The sequence below is a fragment of the Brassica rapa genome, chromosome A02, assembly GCF_000309985.2.
Source record: "Brassica rapa cultivar Chiifu-401-42 chromosome A02, CAAS_Brap_v3.01, whole genome shotgun sequence".
Lineage (NCBI taxonomy): Eukaryota > Viridiplantae > Streptophyta > Magnoliopsida > Brassicales > Brassicaceae > Brassica > Brassica rapa.
In genome coordinates this window covers 23,821,178-23,843,716 of record NC_024796.2, presented here as the reverse complement: position 1 = coordinate 23,843,716, position 22,539 = coordinate 23,821,178, and the positions used below count along the sequence as shown (strand labels likewise).

The following is a 22,539-nucleotide window of genomic DNA, read 5'->3' as shown; positions in this document are numbered from 1 at the left end:
CAGACCTTAGAGTTGGAGACTTGTGATTTGATACTTTGTAAAGGGGGAAGGCTCCATCTCTCTCACCATAGAGAAGAACCCCCTGAACCCTTATTCTATTTTATCTACACATGTTTTATTCAGTCTCTGTCTCTGTGTTTTCTTGCTCCATGGCTGAGTAGTCAGCTTGCTTAGTCTAGGGTGTTAGGGTGTTAGATCCGTGAGCTTGACATAAATACGTTATAAATCGATTGTCTTCATTCATTGTTGTTCTTAAGGCTTGCATCAAGTTAACCACTTAGTGCCTGATTCTAGGTTTAATCTATTCATCAAAAGTGTTATAGGTTGCTAGACATAACTTGAATGAGCATTGCATCCCTAACCAGCGAAAGTAGATGTTAGGGTGTTTTGTGAACAGATCGGACTTGATCTTAATGTTTGTCATCGCATCTCAGTCCAAACGACAGTTTAGGTACTGAGATCGATTGACAAAAGGTGAAGCACCACGACAGTGGGCTGATCTATCTTGAGTGATCCGAGTTCTAGACTTGCTCTTAATTAAACTTGAATAATTGTTTGGCTCACACTTGTTTAACACCCGATCAACCCACCCTAGGCTAGCATTTTTAGTTATCTGAATACTTTAATTAATCTTGTTACTTGTTTCTGACGAAACCCTCAAATCTTAAAACCCCCCCATATTGTTTTAGCTAAGTATTGATCCCATAAAGATAAAGTGTAACCGTTGGTCTCTGTGGATTCGATCCTAAAGTGCTACATCGACATACCATTCGATTGTGGTAGTGTGCACATTAGGTTATTTGGTGTGCGTATACACGTAATATCAAATTGGCGCCGTTGCCGTTATTAGGGTCTGGGTATGATGATGCAACAATTGTTGCAGGGTCAGCAGGTTCAGGCCAAGGCGTTGAATCAGGTAACCACAGAAATGGATACCAGGATGGGCAACATGTTCACTGAGCTGAATAACAAGTATGACAATCTTGCGATCCACATAAGAAAGATCGATGTTCAGCTTGCTCAAACAGCTGAGAGTGTCAAGAGGCAACAAGAGACGCTCCCTGGAAGAACTGATAAAAATCGTAGGACTGAGCACTGTAATGCAATAGAGCAACCGTTTACTGAGACTGCTCCAGGCGCAGAAGAGAGAGCAGAGCAGTCTGTTAGCTCTGGAGTGACTGCTCCTAGCGAACCTGCTGAGACTCCACCATCTCGAGTCTATGTTCCCAAGGTTCCTTATCCAATTCCACCTAGACATCTGATGGATCCCATTAGTGAAGAGCAGCTGATAGGTTTTAACAAGATGGTGAGAAGGCTTCCTAAAGAACTTGCATTCGAAGATGCTCTGCAGATTCGTCCATTGCTCCAGTTCTTTAAAAACTGTAGAGAGACTCAAGAGGAGATCAAGGTCCTCTATACCAAAGCACTGTCTACACCAGCACTGAAGGTATTGCCTAAGGTTGATGATCCTGGAAAGTTTGTTTTCCCATGTTCCATCGCAGGAACAACCTTCAAGGACGCTCTTTGTGACTCTGGTTCTTGTGTGAATCTCGTCTCAAAGGCTATTGTAGACGATTTGGGTATTGCTAATGTTGAGCGTTCTCAGCTGACCCTGACTTTTGCAAACTCTTCCAGAGCAGTCCCATATGGAACCATCCGCAGCCTTAATGTTCAAGTAGGGGAATGCGTTGTTCCTGCTGAGTTTCAAGTTGTTGAGATGAACAAGGATCATGAGATGCCTTTGATATTTGGAAGGACATTCATGGCTACTGTTGGAGCAACCATCGATATGCCCAACAAGAGAGTCTGCTTCTCCAACATCAACAAGAAAGTTTTCTACAAGGCTGTACCCACCAGATCTTCCTCATCACACGCCTCTTGCATCTCAGTGTTTGATGTAGAAAAGCTGAAGGTTGTTCCAGAGAAGGAGCATGGTGATAAGGGTGAGAGCAGGCTGTTATCTGATGAAGATCCATGCACCGATCTTACTAAAATCAGAGGGAATTCAAGGGTGAAACAGAAAGTCCAGAAGAAAAGGGTCAAGGGAGATCCTACAATGACTTTGATACCTCTCAAGTGTGATGAGAACTCCATTGAGTATGAGGTAAAGTGCAAAGGTACCTCTAAACCGTTCTCTAAAGTCAGAGCTATTCTCACACATGAGCTGAAGGAGAAAGGGGAAGCTGCTGTGAAAGGGTTGTTGAGCAGGGTTTTGAAGCTGAACATGTCTGATTGTGGAGCTTGTTTTGGAACAAGCCCTCCTGCTCAACCCGACTGATCCCAGTCACCAAGTCAAGCTAGAGACTTAAACCAAGCGCTTGGTGGGAGGCAACCCACTGGTGAGTGTCATTAACATTAGGATTTTCTTTTTCACTTATTTTTGTTTTTAGTTCGTTGAGTCTCAGGTCATAAATCAGAAAATCCGAGACCCTTGATTGGAGCAAGCAGCTGGCTGCTCTCATTCCAGAGCATCCTTTACCGGAGCAACCGCGTCTTGCTCTGTCAGGCTGCTCCGCGCCAGGTAAGTATCTCGAACAAAAAAAAATGTTTATTCTTGATTTCACCTTCTCTCTGATTTATTTTCACACCAGGGACGTTGTGAAGTAAGTCTGGGGGAGGGTTTTCGTCGTTTACTAACTCGTTTCTTTCTTTTGTTTTTCTTTTGGGTCAATTCGAGTCAGTTTTTATTGAGTCAGTCAAAATTTTGTGGGAATTAGGACCTTATTCCGTGTTGATCACTAACCACCTCGTGCTTTAGTTATCTTATTCAGTGACCTTAGCAGTGGCGAAAGACACACATGTGGACCTGGAACACCCTGACATATCTCACTTGATTCTCCAGAAGGTTCTCAGCCGATCAGGTTACACTGGGTAGACTTAACTCCACCTTACTTGAACCTAATCTTGACTGAAATTCTTCTTGTTATGGGCATTAGATCAGGGAAACGAGAACACACTCAGGACTTCTTATCCTTTTTATCCATCTTGCTGATCCTGAGTGGCTAGCTCATCTTTAGCTAGTTCCCACCCTGCACCTTAGCCTTTATTCCACCTTCATGCATTTGTTTTTCAGTGTCATATGTGCAGATATGTGCAAAAAGGTCGGAGAGGAAAGGATCAACGCAGCCTGCTACTCGTTACTGCTGCAGAAATTCAGTCAGAAAGGAGAACAAGCAGATTAAGGGAGCAACTGCTCCGTAACCAATGAACTGCACAAGAGCAGGGGTGGAGAACCAGAATGGTTGCAAAATCAGAACCACTAGTGGCACTCAGAACAATCATGTATTACCTCCTTCTTCGTCACATCACCATATCAGTCTTCAAAAAAAAAAAAAAAAAAAAAAAAAAAAAAAAACGAGATTAATGTGATGGAGAAGGGGAAGAAAGAAAAGAAACATGGAGCCACTGGAAAGGTCGAGCAAGAAGTTGGTACCAAGTATTGAAGAGTGTGTAGAGGAAAGTAGAAAGCAGAACAATCAGTTGCCTGTTCCGTCATCAGAACAGTCGCACCAGATAGAGCAAAAACGAGTAGAGGCTGTGGACATCAATGGATCTATCCTCTCTTGCTATTTTGTGTGATATCCTGCATCCTCTTCAATGAAATGGTAGCCCCTAAACACTCTTAACTCCACCATTAAATAGCCTGTTCCACACCTAGACTGTCTACCCTGAATAATGCCTGTGATGAGAAGCTCACGCTACTCTTAAATGAATGTAGGGAGTTCTGTCTCGATAGTGTTGCTTTTTCAGGTTTGAGATGAAGAGTATGGAGCCGATTTTTGAACAGCAGTCAGTGGGGTTCCGGTAAGGGTGTGTTGTCCTAGTTTTACTGCTTGTATGGTTCAGAGATTCGTGGTTAAAGTATGGTTGCTGAGAATAGGAGAGTTCCCACACTTTCAAACCTTTCTCCCTGTTCTTGATACTTGACATTGTTTGAGGACAAACAAGGATCTAAGTCTGGGGGAATTGATATATGGTGTTTTATACATCTTGTATATATGCTTTTAAATTGGTTTTCAAGTCTTTATCGAGTCTTCCTAGTCCTTTTGGAGTCATTACAGGTCTGGAGTTGCATTGGATGGGAGATGGATCAGCTGGAACAAAAGAGGCAGAAAACAATGCAATTTGGTGGTTTTCACGCAGAACAGTTTTGATGATTGTTCCGGATAGTGGAGCAACCCGAGTGACTGTTCCGAGTGAGTGTTCCAGCGGCAGAGATTTTTTTAGGAAACTACAATCATTACGGGATTTGCCCTAATTATCCCTATTTTCTCTCCCAGCCGCCTGTGGCTTTGATATATCATATTTTTTGTTTATCTTTATCATTCTACGCTGTTTTTGGGAGAAGAAACCAGACCTTAGAGTTGGAGACTTGTGATTTGATACTTTGTAAAGGGAGAAGGCTCCATCTCTCTCACCATAGAGAAGAACCCCCTGAACCCTTATTCTATTTTATCTACACATGTTTTATTCAGTCTCTGTCTCTGTGTTTTCTTGCTCCATGGCTGAGTAGTCAGCTTGCTTAGTCTAGGGTGTTAGGGTGTTAGATCCGTGAGCTTGACATAAATAAGTTATAAATCGATTGTCTTCATTCATTGTTGTTCTTAAGGCTTGCATCAAGTTAACCACTTAGTGCCTGATTCTAGGTTTAATCTATTCATCAAAAGTGTTATAGGTTGCTAGACATAACTTGAATGAGCATTGCATCCCTAACCAGCGAAAGTAGATGTTAGGGTGTTTTGTGAACAGATCGGACTTGATCTTAATGTTTGTCATCGCATCTCAGTCCAAACGACAGTTTAGGTACTGAGATCGATTGACAAAAGGTGAAGCACCACGACAGTGGGCTGATCTATCTTGAGTGATCCGAGTTCTAGACTTGCTCTTAATTAAACTTGAATAATTGTTTGGCTCACACTTGTTTAACACCCGATCAACCCACCCTAGGCTAGCATTTTTAGTTATCTGAATACTTTAATTAATCTTGTTACTTGTTTCTGACGAAACCCTCAAATCTTAAAACCCCCCCATATTTTTTTAGCTAAGTATTGATCCCATAAAGATAAAGTGTAACCGTTGGTCTCTGTGGATTCGATCCTAAAGTGCTACATCGACATACCATTCGATTGTGGTAGTGTGCACATTAGGTTATTTGGTGTGCGTATACACGTAATATCAACTCGCCCAACATATTGTTGTGTCGATTTACTTGTTACAAAAAACAGCCAAGGTCGATTCTCTACAAAATCTATTAAAATATGTATTGAACTTAATAAATGGTGGTTAAGAGAGATCTAAGGGTGAACAAATTTTAAGATGTGAGTTTGTTATTATTGATGAATGTCATGTAATTTGCAACAGTAGCCTCCTATCCAACTTCTTTGCAGAACCGTAGCCATTAGAAACTGGTTTGAACATCGGGTCTCTATGAGCCCAAGTAAACCGCACTTGAATTAGGTTTTACGATAAGTCAAGATTCTATAACAAGAAACAAGAACACACGAATCTCTCTTTTACCTCTCTCTTGAAACGGCATGTTGTGACGTTGGTCTGAGAAGTCGACCAGCTTTGAGATTTTGGGTTCAAAGCCTCGAACTTTTCAATGCAACTATCTACTGGTCTATCGAGGGCTCTGGCCATTATTATCTACTGAGAGAAACATTTTCTTTGAAGTTTTCAGAGTTCCAGCAGTTCTTGAGAGGACCAAGGCTAGAGATAGAGAGAAGAAACATAACAAATTAGAAACTTTCAGACTCGAAAATTTGTTTTGTTTTTGGAAGGAAAAAAAGAGAAACGCTTACTTTTTCACTTAAAAACGAATATTTCTCTTTCAACTCTTTCGGTTTGCGACGACCTGTGAAAGCATTCTGATTTATAAAGTGCGCGATTTCCAGAGACATACTAACCCATTTATACCTGATATCGCCGATGGAAACAACAAACTGAAGAACTCGTAGTGTGCATCTGATTAATGAGATTAAAGATGTAGAAATCATAACGTGATCTGTTACAGAAACATGGAGGACACTCGATCGTCATGTCTCCCTGAATGAAGAGTAACGAAGAACACACATTTTTCATCCCCACAGATTGGGGTTAGCGCAGAGCAAGGTGGTCGCTGGCCAAAAACGAAAACTTAAGCCCAATCTTTAGACAAACCAAACGGTATGCAAATAAATGAAACATATCGTTTAATGAAGTGGACAGGTGTCGCAATGATAGAAGGCAAATTAGTGACGTGTCGTCCTACGTGGACACGTTGGGAGAGAAGGAAATACAACTTTATATATATATATATATATATATATATATATATATATATATATATATTTATTTTTATTTTCTTTTGCAATTAATGTTTCTGAGATCACTGAGATCTCTGTCTCATTTGATCACGCAAACACATTGACGCTTCTACAGGCAAATAAAGATTCAAAGACTAAAATGTATGAAACGAAAAAAAAATTCAGATCCAAGCGAACAAATCAACCAAACAAAACAACAGTCACTGAAGAGAAAAAAACAAAAATCAAACACAACATATCAGAATAGACCGAATCTGAAGCGATTATCGACTCAGAGACACATATTCCTCGTTCTATCATGTATAATACATCGATCAAAGCGAGATTTAGAAAATGTAAAATTCTACGGATAAAAGAAACTGAGAAAGATAATTGAACCATCACCGTCTTTGTCGAAGAGGCTAAAGGCTTCCTTGAACTCGGCGATCTGCTCGGCTGTCAGTTGATTATAAGAGATGAGCGTGAGAGAGATGAAGAGATCGCGATTTCCAGAGACATACTAACCCATTTATACCTGATATCGCCGATGGAAACAACAAACTGAAGAACTCGTAGTGTGCATCTGATTAATGAGATTAAAGACGTAGAAATCATAACGTGATCTGTTACAGAAACATGGAGGACACTCGATCGTCACATCTCCCTGAATGAAGAGTAATGAAGAACACACATTTTTCATCCCCACAGATTAGGGTTAGCGCAAAGCAAGGTGGTCGCTGGCCGAAAATGAAAACTTAAGCCCAATCTTTAGACAAACCAAACGGTATGCAAATAAATGAAACATATCGTTTAATGAAGTGGACAGGTGGACACGTTGGGAGAGAAAGGAAATACAACTTTATATATATAGATTTTTATTTTTATTTTCTTTTGCAATTAATTTTTCTCTTTCTAAAAAATCACAGGTATTAAAAGCATAGCATTATGACCCATTGTAAAAGAACATCAAATGTTTAGCGCGGAACTTTAAGAGGGTTTTTAAAAATAAAAAGTGATTTAATTAAATGAAAACTAAAACAATAGGCTGTTACAGATCTTTAGAGAAGGATTTTGGTAACCGTTTTAAAGGGGTTTTTCGAACACGTGTAAGCACATGAAATTTTCTTATTTTTTCCTTTTTTCCTTTTCTCTCTTTTCTTTTCTCTTTGTTCTTTCTTTCTCAACTTCTCCGTCAATAGCCGAACGAAACCGTCATTCGTCTTCGTAAGAAGTCTTCGAATCAGAGAGAAGATGACAGTGATCGACATTCTAACCAGAGTTGACACGATATGTAAGAAGTACGACGTCGACAAACAGTGTGAGTCCAACATCTCCGGCGACGATGCTTTCGCTCGTCTCTACGGAGCTTTCGAGACTCAGATTGAGACCGCTCTCGAGGTAATTATCCCTCTTTTATGTTCTGATTCAAAAGCTTTGTGCTTTGGGTCATAGAATAGAATTTGATTTGCCTATGTTCGAATTTGAGAATCGAAAAAAAAAATAATGTGATTTTCGATTTTTTGCAGAAAGCTGAGATTGTAACCAAGGAGAAGAACAGAGCTTCTGCTGTTGCGATGAACGCAGAGATCCGCAGGATCAAGGCTAGATTGGACGAGGAAGTTCCCAAGTTGCAGAGACTTGCTCTCAAGCGGGTTAGCTTCCTTTCTCTCTTGCTTTACTTGTCCCAGTAGTTTTGTTGAGCTTATATATTATATGATTCTTGTTTTTTTAGTTATAGTGTGAGTAAGTTTAATAAATGTAAGTTTTGTGGTAGTAATTACATTGAGATGATAGTGCATTGACAAGGAAACAAGGAGAAACTGACTTGGTTGAGCTCTGTTCCGAGGGTTCTTAATCAAATAGTCAATATGGCCAGTCAATTCAGATCGTAAGTGGAAAGGTCATTACTTTAAAAGAATGTTATGGTTTGTTTCATTTTGGTTAGTTAGTGTTGTTTGTGGTGTATGTTATTGAGCTAGAGCCTTCTGTTTATGTCTCAGCAGGTAGTGGACTTGGGAGTGGAAGTGTTGTTTGATCACGGACTGAAATTTTGCATGTTTGATTGACAGAGGTGAAATTTCAGTTCACCAACCAGTTTTCTGTCAAACATTATCAAATAGTAAAATGAAATCAATAACTTTTGACTTTAATAAAAAGAAGGCTCTCATTCATTTGGAAGAGAATATTTTGAACCGAGAAAACAAAACTAAGAAAAACCAGTGTTTCGAGAACGAAACCAAAATACTGACTATGAAATTGTAAAATTGGATCCATGTCTGTCACGAATGCATTTGTCAAATTTGATGTGTTCAACTTATAAACTTTCCAGCGTCTTTATTTCTCTCTTTCCTCCACGTTATTCTCTTCTTCATGCTCAATCTCTTCAAACACTCCAGTCGCTTTATCCCTTGAGCTCACATGTCTCGTCATCACAACTGAGTTTGATCCATCCAGTAATATCTCACCCAGGAACTGTTTAACATATTGCACAAAAACAGTACATCAGATTAATCACCCATCCAATGTTTGTAGCCTTTTTAACGTATAATTTTACCATACCTTAATAGCTTGCCGTCTGGTTCTGTAGTTACTTGATTCAAGAAGCTTTGAGTTGTAGGCAGCGAAAAACTTCAAAACCAAAATATTTTGAGAATTATACTCAGTCTAATCATTCATAAAGTTCATGATGCTGCCTTCAGAGAAAGATCATAATATTGTAAGAAAAAAACTTCCGCTATGGCGCTGCAACGGTAGCCATCAGAAACTGGTTTGAACATCTGGTCTCTCTGAGCCCAAGTAAACCACATTTGAATTATGTCTTATCATAAATCAAGATTCTATAACAAGAAACAAGAAACACAAATCTTTCTTTTACTTCTCTCTTGAAACTGCCTGTTGTGACGTTGGTCTGAGAAGTCCACCAGCTCTGAGATTTTGGGTTCAAAGTCTCGAACTTTTCTTGACAATTCGACACAGGTCTGCAAAGTGTTCTCGCAACCAAAATCCACTGTGGATAACATCTTTTCTCTAGCTCTTGTAGTTTCAAGACTTCGCCAGACGACCATTTCTACAGAGAGCGAGAGAGAAGAAACATAACTAGATAAAATTAGAAACGAAATTTTGTTTTTTGGATTAAAAACATATAAATGAAATAAAGAAACTTACTTTTTCGCTGAGATGGGTATATCGCTTTTTTATTTCCTCACCGGCGAAAATCCTTTTCTAATTAAGATGTTGTACCGATTTATAATTTTTATATACATACCAAAATTGTACCGTTGTTTTTGTTTTAAATTTTAAAACTTGAACCTTCTTCTTCTTTTTTTTTTAATTCAGTTTTATTTATTTTTACTCCCTTACCAAATCATCTTCTTTCGATTTGGTTTCTCCTCTTTTTTTTTTTCATTATTCCTTTCCTTTTTTTTGGTCTACTCCTATTATTTAATATACTAGGTGCTTTGCCCGCACATGCGGGCATAATTTTCTTACAAATACTTATTAGTTTATAATTTATTAATTCAAAAATCAGTATGATAATATATAAAATTTTATCAATATATATAGTTATTATTGTAACTTTTAAAACCACTCACATATTCAAAATAGTTTATAAAATATCCAGATTCAAATGTTTTTGCTCAATTAATTTTAATTATAATTAGTTTACATCTTAATTTTAAAAATATTATTTCCAGATAACAACACAATATATACAATAATTATCTTATTTTTTTAAAAAAAATTATTTTGAAAATTTTAATATATTAGTTTATAATAAATTATTTAATATAACTCATAAATCTAATATTATTAATATAAAATTCATTTTTAACTAATTATATAATGAAGTATTTACAAAAAATTGTTTTTCATTAATCTATTGTTTTTTTTAACTTAATAAAAGAAGGAAACAAATGATGTTTGTGAGAACATATTGAAAATAGAAACTGTAACAACATGTTTATGTTGATAATATAAGTTCATAAAATAAACCATTAAAATACGTATAACATTATTACATCAACGAAGCATTGAGATATACACTAATTATATTTTTTTATAATATGTTTCTGTTTTTTGTTTATTTTTTTATTGTAAAATTTTTAACATTTACTAATACTTAATTTAAAATAATAATATTATATAAATTAACGAATTAATGACTCAGCTAAAAATTAATAAAACATGATAAATAACCAAAATTCCCTAAAATTATGGAAAATATGACAACTAAGCAAAATCACTTCATAAATAATAGTATAGATAAATGTCATCTCGGTTCTACTCAACCAATTTGTAACCTGATTGGAAATCCGGTTATCTATCATATCCCGGTTTAATCATTTTTTTTTAATTTGGCTTCAATTTTTTAAACCTCTATGTCCTGTTCGGCTCTACCAATCTTAAACCCGGTTGGAAATCTGGAACATGCAGAAAACGTATGCCTACATTATAAAAGATAAGCATGCAGTACGTGCTTGGAACACAAGTTTGATGTTTAAAAAAGAATTCTATACAAATAACAATATAACATGCAAGTTTTATTTTCAGTTTTACTTTAGAATTTTACCAAATTTTTTCAGTTCTATAAAAATTCTACCAAATTTTAGATTTTACGGACAGTTTCATTAAAGGATATACGTACTAAGTCTTTTCAATCATTTAGTAGGTACCACCCATTTATTAATTAATGAACAAGCAATTTTTAGTGTACTTGGATTTTGGTCATTTAAGAAAAGCAACGGCATGAGATGTGGTTAATTAAAGTATCTTTCTTCATAAAGGAGATTTTAGTGTACTAGGATTTTAGTTTGAGCTCTTTGGAACTCCATTGTTTGATTCAAGCTTGAAATAAATCAGTGTTGATCTCTGCATGTGAACTTAGTCTATCGTTTGCGGAAGGTAACTGATTTCTTGATTGATACGCATGAACCATAAATGGCAGAGTCGAAGGTTGTAAATTTTGTTACAGATTTTAATTTTATTGTAAATTTTAGGAATAAAAAAAGACTGAATTTTGACTGAATTTTAAATTTTAGAAAAAATAATTTCGAATAATAAATAAATAAACTGCTATTAAGTTTTAGAAACTAAATAAAAATTTGTATTTAAAATAAACCTAAAATTAAAAAGTATAAGCGTATCTACAATTTCTTTTATTTTATTCTTAAAACTCAAAATAAAATTAGAAATTTTTTATCTTTATTTTTGAATTTAAATGATTTTTTAAAATTTTATTTGAAAATTTTCGATGAAAATAAACATAGTTTGAATATTTAATGAGTACGATTTTAAAAGTTAGTATCTTAAAAATAATAAAATAAGTATTTCAAGTATTCAATAAAGTTCGAGTGTTTTAAGGAAATTTAATTAGAGTATCATTACGTAATTTTCTCTTAACCAAGAGGAAAGAAGAAAGAGAGTAATATTCATGGGCTTTTTAACTATACAGATTTACAATGCACGAAATACCGATTAGGACATTGGGCCTATTATAAATGTAAGGTGGGTTTATGAGGCCCATTAAGTTTCTGCTTAACCCTAGTTTCGAGAGTGAGAGGCATATATACAGTCCCTCGTAGCCGCAGTGCACTTCCTCTCTTTGTTTGATCTGCAAGAATCGGGAAAATGGCAGAGTCGAAGGTTGTAGTTCCAGAGTCAGTGCTGAAGAAGAGGAAGAGAGAGGAGGAGTGGGCTCTCGCGAAGAAACAAACCGCTGAAGCTGCCAAGAAGACGAACGCCGCCAACAGGAAGCTTATCTACAAAAGAGCTGAGCAGTACGCCAAGGAGTACGCCGAGAAGGTAAACCTTTTGCTTAGCTTTGGTTTGGTTCTGTGTAAATAAACGAACATTGTTATTCTTGTATAGGAGAAGGAGTTGATCTCGTTGAAACGTGAGGCCAAGCTTAAAGGTGGTTTCTATGTTGACCCTGAAGCTAAGCTCTTGTTCATCATCCGTATTCGTGGGTATGTTTTGTGTTAGATTTTTAGCATTTCGTTAGAGATATTAAATGTTTGGTTTCTTATCTTTTGTTACCTTGAATTTTGCAGTATTAATGCTATTGACCCAAAGACAAAGAAGATTCTTCAGCTCTTGCGTCTCAGACAGGTTTGTCTGCGTTTTATTCATCTTCTGTCTTTGTCGCTAACTGCTGTTTAATCTTAGATTAGTGTTCTTTTGACAATTGTGATGTTAGCTTCCATGAAAAAGACCTTCAGCTTTTCTTATTTGTGTTACCATTATGCTGAAATAATTGCTTTGGTTTTGAATATGTAAATGCAGATCTTCAATGGTGTATTTCTGAAAGTGAACAAGGCTACAATGAACATGCTTCGTCGCGTTGAGCCCTATGTGACCTATGGGTATACATCTAATCCTTTTTTTTTGCCATGTTTAAGAACTGTTGGGGACAGAGTTAGTGACCATTTCTCTCCTTTAATTCAGATTCCCTAACTTGAAGAGTGTTAAGGAATTGATCTACAAGAGAGGATACGGAAAGCTTAACCACCAGAGGGTGGCTTTGACTGATAACTCCATCGTTGAGCAGGTTCTATATATATCTCTCTCTTTGGTCCTCCCTAGCTTCTTTGAATATTGTTATCCTGGATTGAAGTAAAGTGATTAATTTTTTAAAATTGTTGAAACGATCAACAGGCCCTGGGAAAGCATGGGATCATCTGCACTGAGGATTTGATTCACGAGATTCTAACAGTAGGACCTCATTTCAAGGAGGCCAACAACTTCCTGTGGCCATTCCAGCTCAAGGCACCACTCGGTGGTCTTAAGAAAAAGAGGAATCACTACGTTGAAGGTGGTGATGCCGGCAACCGTGAAAACTTCATTAATGAGCTTATCAGGAGGATGAATTAGAGATGTCTTCTTTTTCAATCTCAGTCTTATTATCTATGATCTTTGTGTTTCCTTCTGGATTTTTGATATTTTATGTCAAGTTAAAACACACTCTGAGCTTTCTCTGCTATCGTCTTTGGATTATAGCTACTGATGAGTTTTTCTATGCTTCTTTTATCGGATCCTTAGGAAATTGTACACTTGAATCCAACAAAGTGATCACGCTATGAAAGCCAACTCGACTCGTTGTGATTCACTAAAAGACAAAAAAAGACTTTGCATTTCTTCGGCACTCCTACAGATTTACAACACATAGATAACAATCCAAATCACACAACATACAACGAAACTGAGATTGAAAACGAGAAACGTTTGGTATTAAATTAAACAAAATCTGATCAAAAAGAAAACGTATCCACGAGATCAAGAACATACATGAGCAGAGAAGATGTATATATGAAATACCCATTATCACCCGACGATGCCTCATGTAGAGTGATATAATGAAGAAGTGAGAATGGTGAAAAATAAACCACATAGTTCTCAGAAAGAGGCTTGAGCTTTGATCTCAGAGATCCTTTTCCAACAAAGATATACTTTTTATATATATAAATAAATCTACCTTTTATAAAAATCAAAGAAAACTAAAATGATTAAAAATATACAGAATAAGTTTTTTTTTTTTTTTTGTCGATGGTTAATTATGCTATTACAAACTATGAGAAATATTACAAGACGATTCTATAGCCGACAATTCTAACTGCTTTATGAGGATTCACGCCTGACTGCATCATCCTGAGCCGTCCTATGAGATCCATGTCTGACGGTACTCTTTGCGCCACGCCGAAGATCTCCTATATGTTTTTCTTCATAAATCTTCATAATTCGTCTTTTGCTGGGATTCGAAACCCAGACCTCCTAGTGTAAAAGCATTAATGAATTCTTAGTACGGGCACAACACCTAGTACTTTTTATATATAAAAATAAATCTACCTTTTATTTTCTTTCCATTTAACAGCAGAAAAATACCAAAACGTAATGTAGTAGATTAGATTAAGGGAATATTATGTTTTAAGTTAGAAACTTAGAATAAGTGTTCTAAAATACGGTCTAGGTGCCCGCCTATGCAGCGTTTAGGCGCTATACGGTAGTCAACTGTACTGTTTTTATGTTATACAATGTTTTATGCAGATTTATATTATTCGGACGAATAATAGCGTTTAAGCGGACATTATGCGGTCTACGCAGACGCCTTGGCGGATTTTAAGCATTAATATTTTAAAAAATAAACTATTAATATTATTATTATATTTTCAAAATGTTATTATTTATATTACTTTTACTTATTTTAAGTATTTATATGATTGTAGATATTAGTATAATTGTTGCAAAATCATTTTAAATTTATCATCTTTGTAAATTTAAAATGGCTTTAATTTTTATAATTTAAAACTATTTATATATGTTAAACTGTATACTTATACATAAAATTGGATTTAAAATATGTTTATGTTAAGTTTTTTTCAAAAATAATGCATATTTATTAATCTTATAATTATATTTCGTGTAAAAGTATATATCTGTATAGACCCTGTTTAGGCGTCCGCCTATATGGCTAGGCGCTATACAGTCATCTAACGCGTGATGAACGCCTAGCGCGTTCTAAGTTAGAATAAAAAATATTAATATTTAAACTAAAGAGTAGTGGTATGCCTGTAAATATATTCAAAAAACAAAGGGTACCTATAAAAGTGTACTTCAATTTTAATAGTATAGATAAATCATAGTTTAAATGAAAGATTTTTTAAAATAAAATAGTATCATTTATAAATTTAATATAATTTTTATATTAAATTCATATAGTACTTTTTATTTTAATATAATATATACTATAATTAGAAAGTTTATGAAAATAGCACACAAATTTTGTTATTACAATAAAATATCAACTAACATTAATTTGTAATAATATTACACTACTAATTAATAAATTAATTATTTTATTATTTTATAAAAAATATTTAAAAATTTTAACAAGATTTTTTAGATTTTTTTGTCAACAAAATTTTTATAATTAAAAAAATAGGACAATTTTATAGGTGAAGTTGTTATATGTGACAACTATATAAGATTTGATATCTTAATGATGCCAAAATGTTAATTAGAAATAAATGAAATATAATTTTTTATTTTATAAAAAATTATTCAAAAAATTTAATAATATTTTGTTAGATATTTTTTATCAGCAGATTTTTATAATTAAAAATATTAGACAACTTTATAGGTGAATTTGTTATATGTGTCAATTATATAAGATATGATATCTTAATGATTCCAATATGTTAATTAGAAATAAATGAAATATGATTTTTTTTAGGAAAGTTCATTTTTAAAAAATCACACATGGAGAGAAATTGTGACTTATATTTTAATATAGTAGATAAGAAATGAAGAGATGCATATTTTAGTTTAAAATGGAAAGAAATCAACTGAGAAAGGTAACAAACTATTATTTACAAACTAATAACAAAATAAATAATGAATATCAACAGATTTTTTTAACAAAAATATCAACAAAGTTGTCAGATTTTTGCATGCAATTGTTGTGTATATAATCCATTTTTTACAGGTATTGTGTATATGCATGCTATGCTATTTCAGCAAATTAACGAATATAGTCAGTTGATATTTACAAGATGTGAGTACTTATGTGTCTGTATAAGTCTATGTTTGCTGTTTTGTTTTTTTTTGGCGTTGCTTATGATTACCTTTTTTGGCGATGCTTACGATTACTTATACATTAAATTTTTTTTTTGATTATATATGTATTTATCACGTGTATGGGCATACATTTCATGTTTAGATTATAAATTTCGGATCTAATTGTATAGCATGTTTCTTGTTTACAGTTTTGAAGCATTGCCATGTTTTTTTTCAAAATATTTACAGGCAGAAGTACCCTAGACATTATTTGTGAACTGATTTACATATATGTGTCATCACTATATTTAATTCTTTTTTAAAATATGGTATGTCTTTGGAGGAAATGTGACATGCCACTAACTTTATTATGATAGTAAATTTTTTCTTATAAAAATTTATATTCTTCTAAAGTTTTTTAAATATGGCAATAACTATTAATTCATATATCATCATTAATGTAATATATATATATATATATTTATTTTGGCAAGAATATTAAAATATATTGTCAAAAAAAATTAAAATATATTAATAATTAACAACTCATATATCACAACTAAATTAATATATATATATATATATATATATAATTAATTAAATAATCTAAATATACTTACAAATATAGTTTTTAACATCAACTTATATATCATAAAAAATACAAAACTAAAATAACACTAATCAAAATTTTTTTTTGATAGTCAAATGATTAAAATTTTATTTACCGGTTCATTAGGTTAGCTAAACATTGATTTTCTCAATTTAACATATTTTAACTAGAACAAACTAACATCCAAAATTTCTTAGAATATATATATATATATATGATTTTTTTTTTTCAAATCGTTGAAGTTAAAATATAAAAATAATGATGTCCAAGTGTAAATTAATTATTATTTTTAAATACAACAATGTTATATTTAAAATTATTTTTTTTAAGCAAAAAATATTATATTTAAAATTATTATTTCTGCGCATGGTCCAAGAAAACTCTTAGTAGTTTGTATATAATGAGTAATTTCAGTTTTAAGATTAGTTTTCTAACAACGAAATGAATTAGCTGGTTAAAAATAGAATATTATATGTTTGATAAACATGTTAATTATAGGAGAAAACTATCCCCATGCGTTTGGAACAATTAATAAAAGCTACATTAATATTTAGTGATGATAATAGCTTAATTAAGATTTAAAAGCATGCCAAAGAAAGCCGGCATGCATGAGAGAATAAATGGTAATTTTTCTTATATAATCCTCATTGAATATGTTTTATGGGATTGCAGTTGCAGGTCTCCTTAATATCAAAGATTAAAAGTCACAACAAAAAGCAATGTCTCTCGTTAATCAAATAGTTGGCGAAGGAGCAGGTGACATCATAACTTACACGTTCTCAATTAATAAATATTTTCTTCTCTTCTACTTACTAGGACTTTGAATATGAATCGACCTGTCCGAGTTTCAAAAAGTGTTAGAAATATGAGTAAGACCGGACATTGATTTTAGGGGGAATATAATTTCATTTCTTACATTTAGATTAACCGCATTTGAAATGTTGTTGCAGTGGCGGATTTATGTGTGTGGAAAAACAAGATAAAATCAGGCATCACACTTGTAATGGCCACACTTATCTGGTTCCTACTGGAGATCATGGAGACTCGATTTGTACCCTTTCTATGTTCAATCTTATTACTCTTGATGCTTCTTTTGTTCCTCTGGGTCAAGTTTGGACAACTATTTTTCATTAGGTATTTAAACACACACTCTTCTTTTTTAACGTAGGTGATCTGATCTAGCCCTTTTAATAACAAATATAACACTATAACCTAAACGATATACATGCTGTAACATCTCAAATAGGAGACCTCTCACTCCCCAAGAAATCAAACTAGAAGATTCCCCTGTTAGAGCCTTATTTTCAAAGATCGAAAGCCTTCTCTTGATGCTTTACGAGATTGCATATGGGGAAGACATCAAAACCTTTCTCTCGGTGAATCTTCTTTACCACTCTATTTTTTCTAGTTTCCATACAAGAAGCATTTGTTAATTTATTAAACTTTCAACGTATGCAGGCCATCCTTTATGTGGCCATCGTAGACACTGTTGGGAGCTACATAAACCTCCTTACAATTTTGTATATATGTAAGAAAATGTCAAAATGACCGGACAACCTGTCATCTCATTCTCTCTCTTTTATTCTTAAAATTGTTTCAATAAACACGCCTTTCAGGCTTGGTCTGCGCGATGACGATTCCAGTTTTGTACCTGCAATTTCAAGAGGTTATTGACAATTTCATTAGGGAGGTATCAGAAGAGAAGAACAAGTTACTTGAAGTACTCAAATCTAATGTTCTCAATAAAATTCCTAGGGCCACCAAGGAGGAATAGTACAAGGTCAATGGAGTTTACCCAAAGCATGCCATATATTCTTTTTATATCTTCTCTCTGTATCACTAACTCTGGTTTATGTAGTAGTAAGTAGTGAAATTGGTAATTTTTGATATTGCAAGTCTAGCAATAAACTGCTCAAGAGTCTTATGGGTATGTTTGTGGTTGTATATTCTATTAAGATGTAGCTTCCATAAAAAAATACTTGAGTTTTGCTGATTTGTGTTGCCATTATGCTGAATAATGATTTGGTTTTGAATAAGTGACATGTCATCGTCTTATAGGTTTCCACAATGATATAAGTCATATTTTAGAACCTTTTATATTATGTTTCGAATAGTTTTTAAAGTCTTTACATGTTTAGGTACCCTTTGGATGAATTTGGAGATTATGGAGCAAATTGGAGCTTGAAGAAAAGTGAAGCCGAAAAGATCAACTTGGTGTTGAACTATGAAGATGATGTAGATTGACACCAGCCTTGGTGTCGATCAACACCCATGCATGTAGCAAAACGACTTGATTTATCAAGTTTTCAAGAATTACAAAAAGGCCTAGAAGTTTTCAGTATTACACAAGAATCCATGAACATGTTTTACCTATATTAACTTATCTTAAGCCATTTTTTAGGATACACTTTAATTATCTTAGAGATATTTTGTAAGGACAAGTCAAACCCCATTCAAATAATTATTTCGAACTCCTGTATCTCTTACAATTATCTTAATCCAATTTATTCATATTATGATTTATGTTTCATTGATCATGTCTTTGTATACCACCAGTTAGATTTAGGGTTTTCAAAGGATTTATAAATTGCTAGAATTAACTCAATATTCTTCATCTTGATTGTTCTTAGTGCTATATCTGGATTGACAACCTAAAATCTAGATCATAGGATAATTGATAGATGCGATAGCATTATTGATTGTCTGAATTAATCTTGATGAACTGAATAACTATATTGTTTAAAGATTTATTGAACTTATCAAACCTGATCTTAATGCTTGTATGAACTGAGTGAATCTACAACAAAAATTGAATGAATTGATTGTTGTTGAGTTCTAGAACTTTCTTCTCTCGTTTTTCTAGTGAACAAACATAGAGGATTCAAGTGATTGAAACACATGTGATAACATATAAAAGGTTTTACGAGCATATCCGAGTAGTAGAATGGTGTTGGGACTATGGAAACTGTCGATCTCCAAATTGAATAGGTAGAGAATTCTCTTACCCGTGATTATTTTCTAGTTGATACTTCTCTCTAGTGGTGAAACGGGTATCGACAATTCGGTTGCTGCCAGTCCAGTCATTTCCTAGAATAAGGGTTAGTATAGAGTAGAATATGTAAGTATTTTCTATAAGTAAAAAAATTATCATTGTAAGAAAAAAGAAAATTTTAGAAAATTTATATTTCGGAGTGGATGGAGTATGATCTTTTGGTATTGAAAAACATATTATGTAGATGCATAGTAGTTTCTTAAGCAATTAAGTTAATTTGTAAGGTTATGGTCTTTTTAGCATGTTACACATGCATGACATGTTGAAAAGCTTATAAATGACAATTTAGCAAATGTTAGCATTTACATAGGGGTGTCAAAATGTATAAATTTAATAGATCAAACTAACCCAATCCAAACCATGGATTTTAATAGATAGAAAATTGGGTATAAATCGATTAATAGATAAAACGGGTTAATGTATCTGGTTTGGATTGAATAGATAATGAGTTATTTAGAACGAAACCAATAAAATTCATAACCAGCATAAACAATCAAATATATAACCAAAAAAATTACCAAACCAAATTTCTATCAATTTCACTAAACCAAGCTTTATCTTTTTTTTTTCCGACAAACATTCCTTTATATTGATGAACCAATGTGATCCTCATATTGAGGGGAAATTGGTCTGAAAAAAACATGACAATCTTAGATCATTTCTATGTGAAGATTGGAAGGGCTTTGATTTTTGAAACTTACCATTTGGTCACACCGAATGTGTTCCTACACGCCAAGCATCTACAGCTAGAGGAGCATCCAACTGTGGTCTTTATTTTAACATTTAGTGATGGGTTAGAAATATAATTGGAGTATTCATTTAAGTTAAAAGTAATCTAGCGAAGGTGTTGGGTTATTTGTAAATCTGTAGCCTCTTTTGTCTCTTCCTGAAGTCTTCTAGTTGTTTCGACGAGGGTCCACAAGTAAGTCTTCGTGAGATGGCTGGTCGTGACAGTCATGACACCAACAAGGAGAACTGTAGTAACTGCCGCAACAACAGTACATGTTCGGTTGAAGCAAAATGGCAACAAGAACATAACTTAGGAATAAGAAGTGAAAAAACGAAAGATTACTTACAGCTTCAAGCACTTAGATTACATGCACCGACAGTTGTTACATTTCCCTTTTGTCTATGTAATCTCTTTCTCAGTGTTCTGGGTAACAACAATACCAGATTCTGCAACAAATTCCAATCTCTGCTAGCGTTTCTCTGACTTGAATCCAATCTGAACCAGCATCCGGTTCCTTAGATTGCATTTTGATCCAACTCTTCTTGTTTCAGAAGAAATCAGCTGCCTCTTAGTTGGCGTGTTTTTGAAAATGCTTGCCAGCTAGTTTCATAAGTGAGGATTATTTGAGCATATAGATCCGGAATATGATCCATAAAAAAAGAAATATAGCCACCAACCCAAAAACACCAATGTCTTTGGCATTATAAAACAAAGAGAATTTGTACTCCCTATACACCACTTTTCCCCTATTTGCACTCCATACCCTATATCCCTCCAATTTTCTTCCCCCCAACATTACCATTTTCCCCCCATTCAATGATATCCCACCTTTGTTAGTATATTTAGCTAATTTACTCTAAAACAAAAAACAATGAATTTGTCTCTCTGTCACATTAGCTCTTAGACTGAAAATCTATACATTTTAGTACCATTGGTGTTTTTGGGTGGGTGGCTATATTTCATTTTTAGTAATACCCCCAAACAAGTATCGAGTTTGCGATGGTACATTTTAGTACCATTCAATCTCTAAAAAAATATATATTATCATTGTAAGATTGTATATGACTTTTTCGTAATCTTTTCTAATCACATTGTATGGTTATCACAATTATATGCAGTAAAAATGTAAACCAAAAAATGTATATATTATAAGTTGGGTTGATTGATATACATATATACATTGTGTATACTTTACTAGGACCTTTAACCTTTGTTTATTTAAATTTTACCGTTCAAAGCTTTTTTTCTGTTCGTAGTCGCTCAATATTATTAATCAATACTATTAAAAAAAAAAGAAGTCTAAAAAGATCTACCTATAAAAGTTGTTTGAACCCTTTCATTTAACTCATTATTTTTTGGTCTTACTTTAATTTATACTAACAATATGTTACCATATATTTCTCTAACAATAATAATTTAGTCAATTCTTTTATTTATTTAAATCTCACTCCTAAATCCTAATCATTACTATTACTATATTTATTATTTTAATATTTAATCGTAAAAGCATTGAAACTAATGTTTTATATTATCACTTTCATCATATAATATATGATTTAAAGCGAGATAAATTACAAGACATATATGTGTACATTCTAACTTCATCTTATGTTTATAATAAAGTAATCATATCATATATAAATTTTCCCACTAAAATCTCATATCATATACTAAACTTTCAACCGTCTATAGTTTGATAATATTTTCATATTTAAAAATGATTTTTCTGAATATTCATGTTACCTTCACAAAAATGAAAAAAATCATTGGTTCTATTAAAGCTAACCTGACTTCAGGATATCAGTATTGATTATTCAAGATTTTGAAAATTATTTGTTTAGATATTATACTTTTATATACTTTTCACTTAAAACGAATCAATACTATTAAGAAAGAAAGAGCTTTAAAAAATCTAATAAAAAAGATTTTTTGGAGTTATGTATAACTATTTATTATTTTTCGGATAATACATTAATCATTCTAAACATACAATATTTTAAATATTTTTAACATATCTTAATAGTATTTCTTATGATACTTTTACTCAGAAAAATATTTCAGCAACCATGTTTTTGTACAATAATGTTAAAAATCCATATCAAAAGGTTGTTGGACCTGATATGGACGTAATGGATCCACATCTGTTCGGGTATTTAAGATCCTAAAAGAATTTGAAATATATGAAAAATCTGAAAAATATCTGAAATACGAAAAGTATTTGAAACTCCAAACAAATACCAAAAAAATTCAAATACCTAAAAATTTAATATCTTATTCAAAATCTGACACGATGAACTGAAAAATACCCAAAATT

General features: G+C 33.3%; 3 protein-coding genes across 10 annotated transcripts; all 3 read left to right on the top strand.

Annotated features, from left to right (window-relative positions):
* The first annotated feature begins 6,370 nt into the window (after window positions 1-6,370).
* Window positions 6,371-8,464, top strand: LOC103832786 (syntaxin-71). Of its 7 annotated transcripts, none has more exons than XR_004454778.1 (4): window positions 6,374-7,682; window positions 7,811-7,936; window positions 8,059-8,172; window positions 8,288-8,462. XR_004454778.1 is itself a non-coding variant. In XM_009108877.2 (3 exons), exons 1-3 carry the CDS (start codon window positions 7,536-7,538, stop codon window positions 8,348-8,350), a joined length of 336 nt encoding a protein of 111 aa, XP_009107125.1. In that variant the 5' UTR covers window positions 6,371-7,535; the 3' UTR covers window positions 8,351-8,462. The 7 variants fall into 7 exon arrangements, 1 of the variants encoding a protein (XP_009107125.1); XR_626029.2 differs by having other exon boundaries at window positions 8,285-8,462; XR_004454779.1 differs by having other exon boundaries at window positions 8,059-8,184.
* Window positions 8,465-11,866: 3,402 nt separating this feature from the next.
* Window positions 11,867-13,308, top strand: LOC103832784 (60S ribosomal protein L7-2). The gene is made up of 6 exons (XM_009108876.3): window positions 11,867-12,086; window positions 12,153-12,250; window positions 12,335-12,392; window positions 12,567-12,646; window positions 12,729-12,831; window positions 12,939-13,308. The coding sequence occupies exons 1-6, from the start codon at window positions 11,913-11,915 to the stop codon at window positions 13,152-13,154; spliced, it is 729 nt and encodes a 242-aa protein (XP_009107124.1). The 5' UTR covers window positions 11,867-11,912; the 3' UTR covers window positions 13,155-13,308.
* A 107-nt stretch (window positions 13,309-13,415) lies between these two features.
* LOC103832782 (reticulon-like protein B15) lies at window positions 13,416-20,934 on the top strand. Of its 2 annotated transcripts, XM_009108875.2 has the most exons (7): window positions 13,416-15,831; window positions 17,116-17,199; window positions 17,394-17,577; window positions 17,690-17,819; window positions 17,902-17,971; window positions 18,060-18,223; window positions 18,582-20,934. In XM_009108875.2, exons 2-6 carry the CDS (start codon window positions 17,163-17,165, stop codon window positions 18,215-18,217), a joined length of 579 nt encoding a protein of 192 aa, XP_009107123.1. In that variant the 5' UTR covers window positions 13,416-15,831; window positions 17,116-17,162; the 3' UTR covers window positions 18,218-18,223; window positions 18,582-20,934. The 2 variants fall into 2 exon arrangements, with proteins under 2 accessions (XP_009107123.1, XP_009107122.1); XM_009108874.2 differs by having other exon boundaries at window positions 13,417-15,831; window positions 18,060-18,916.
* The last annotated feature ends 1,605 nt before the right edge of the window (window positions 20,935-22,539 follow it).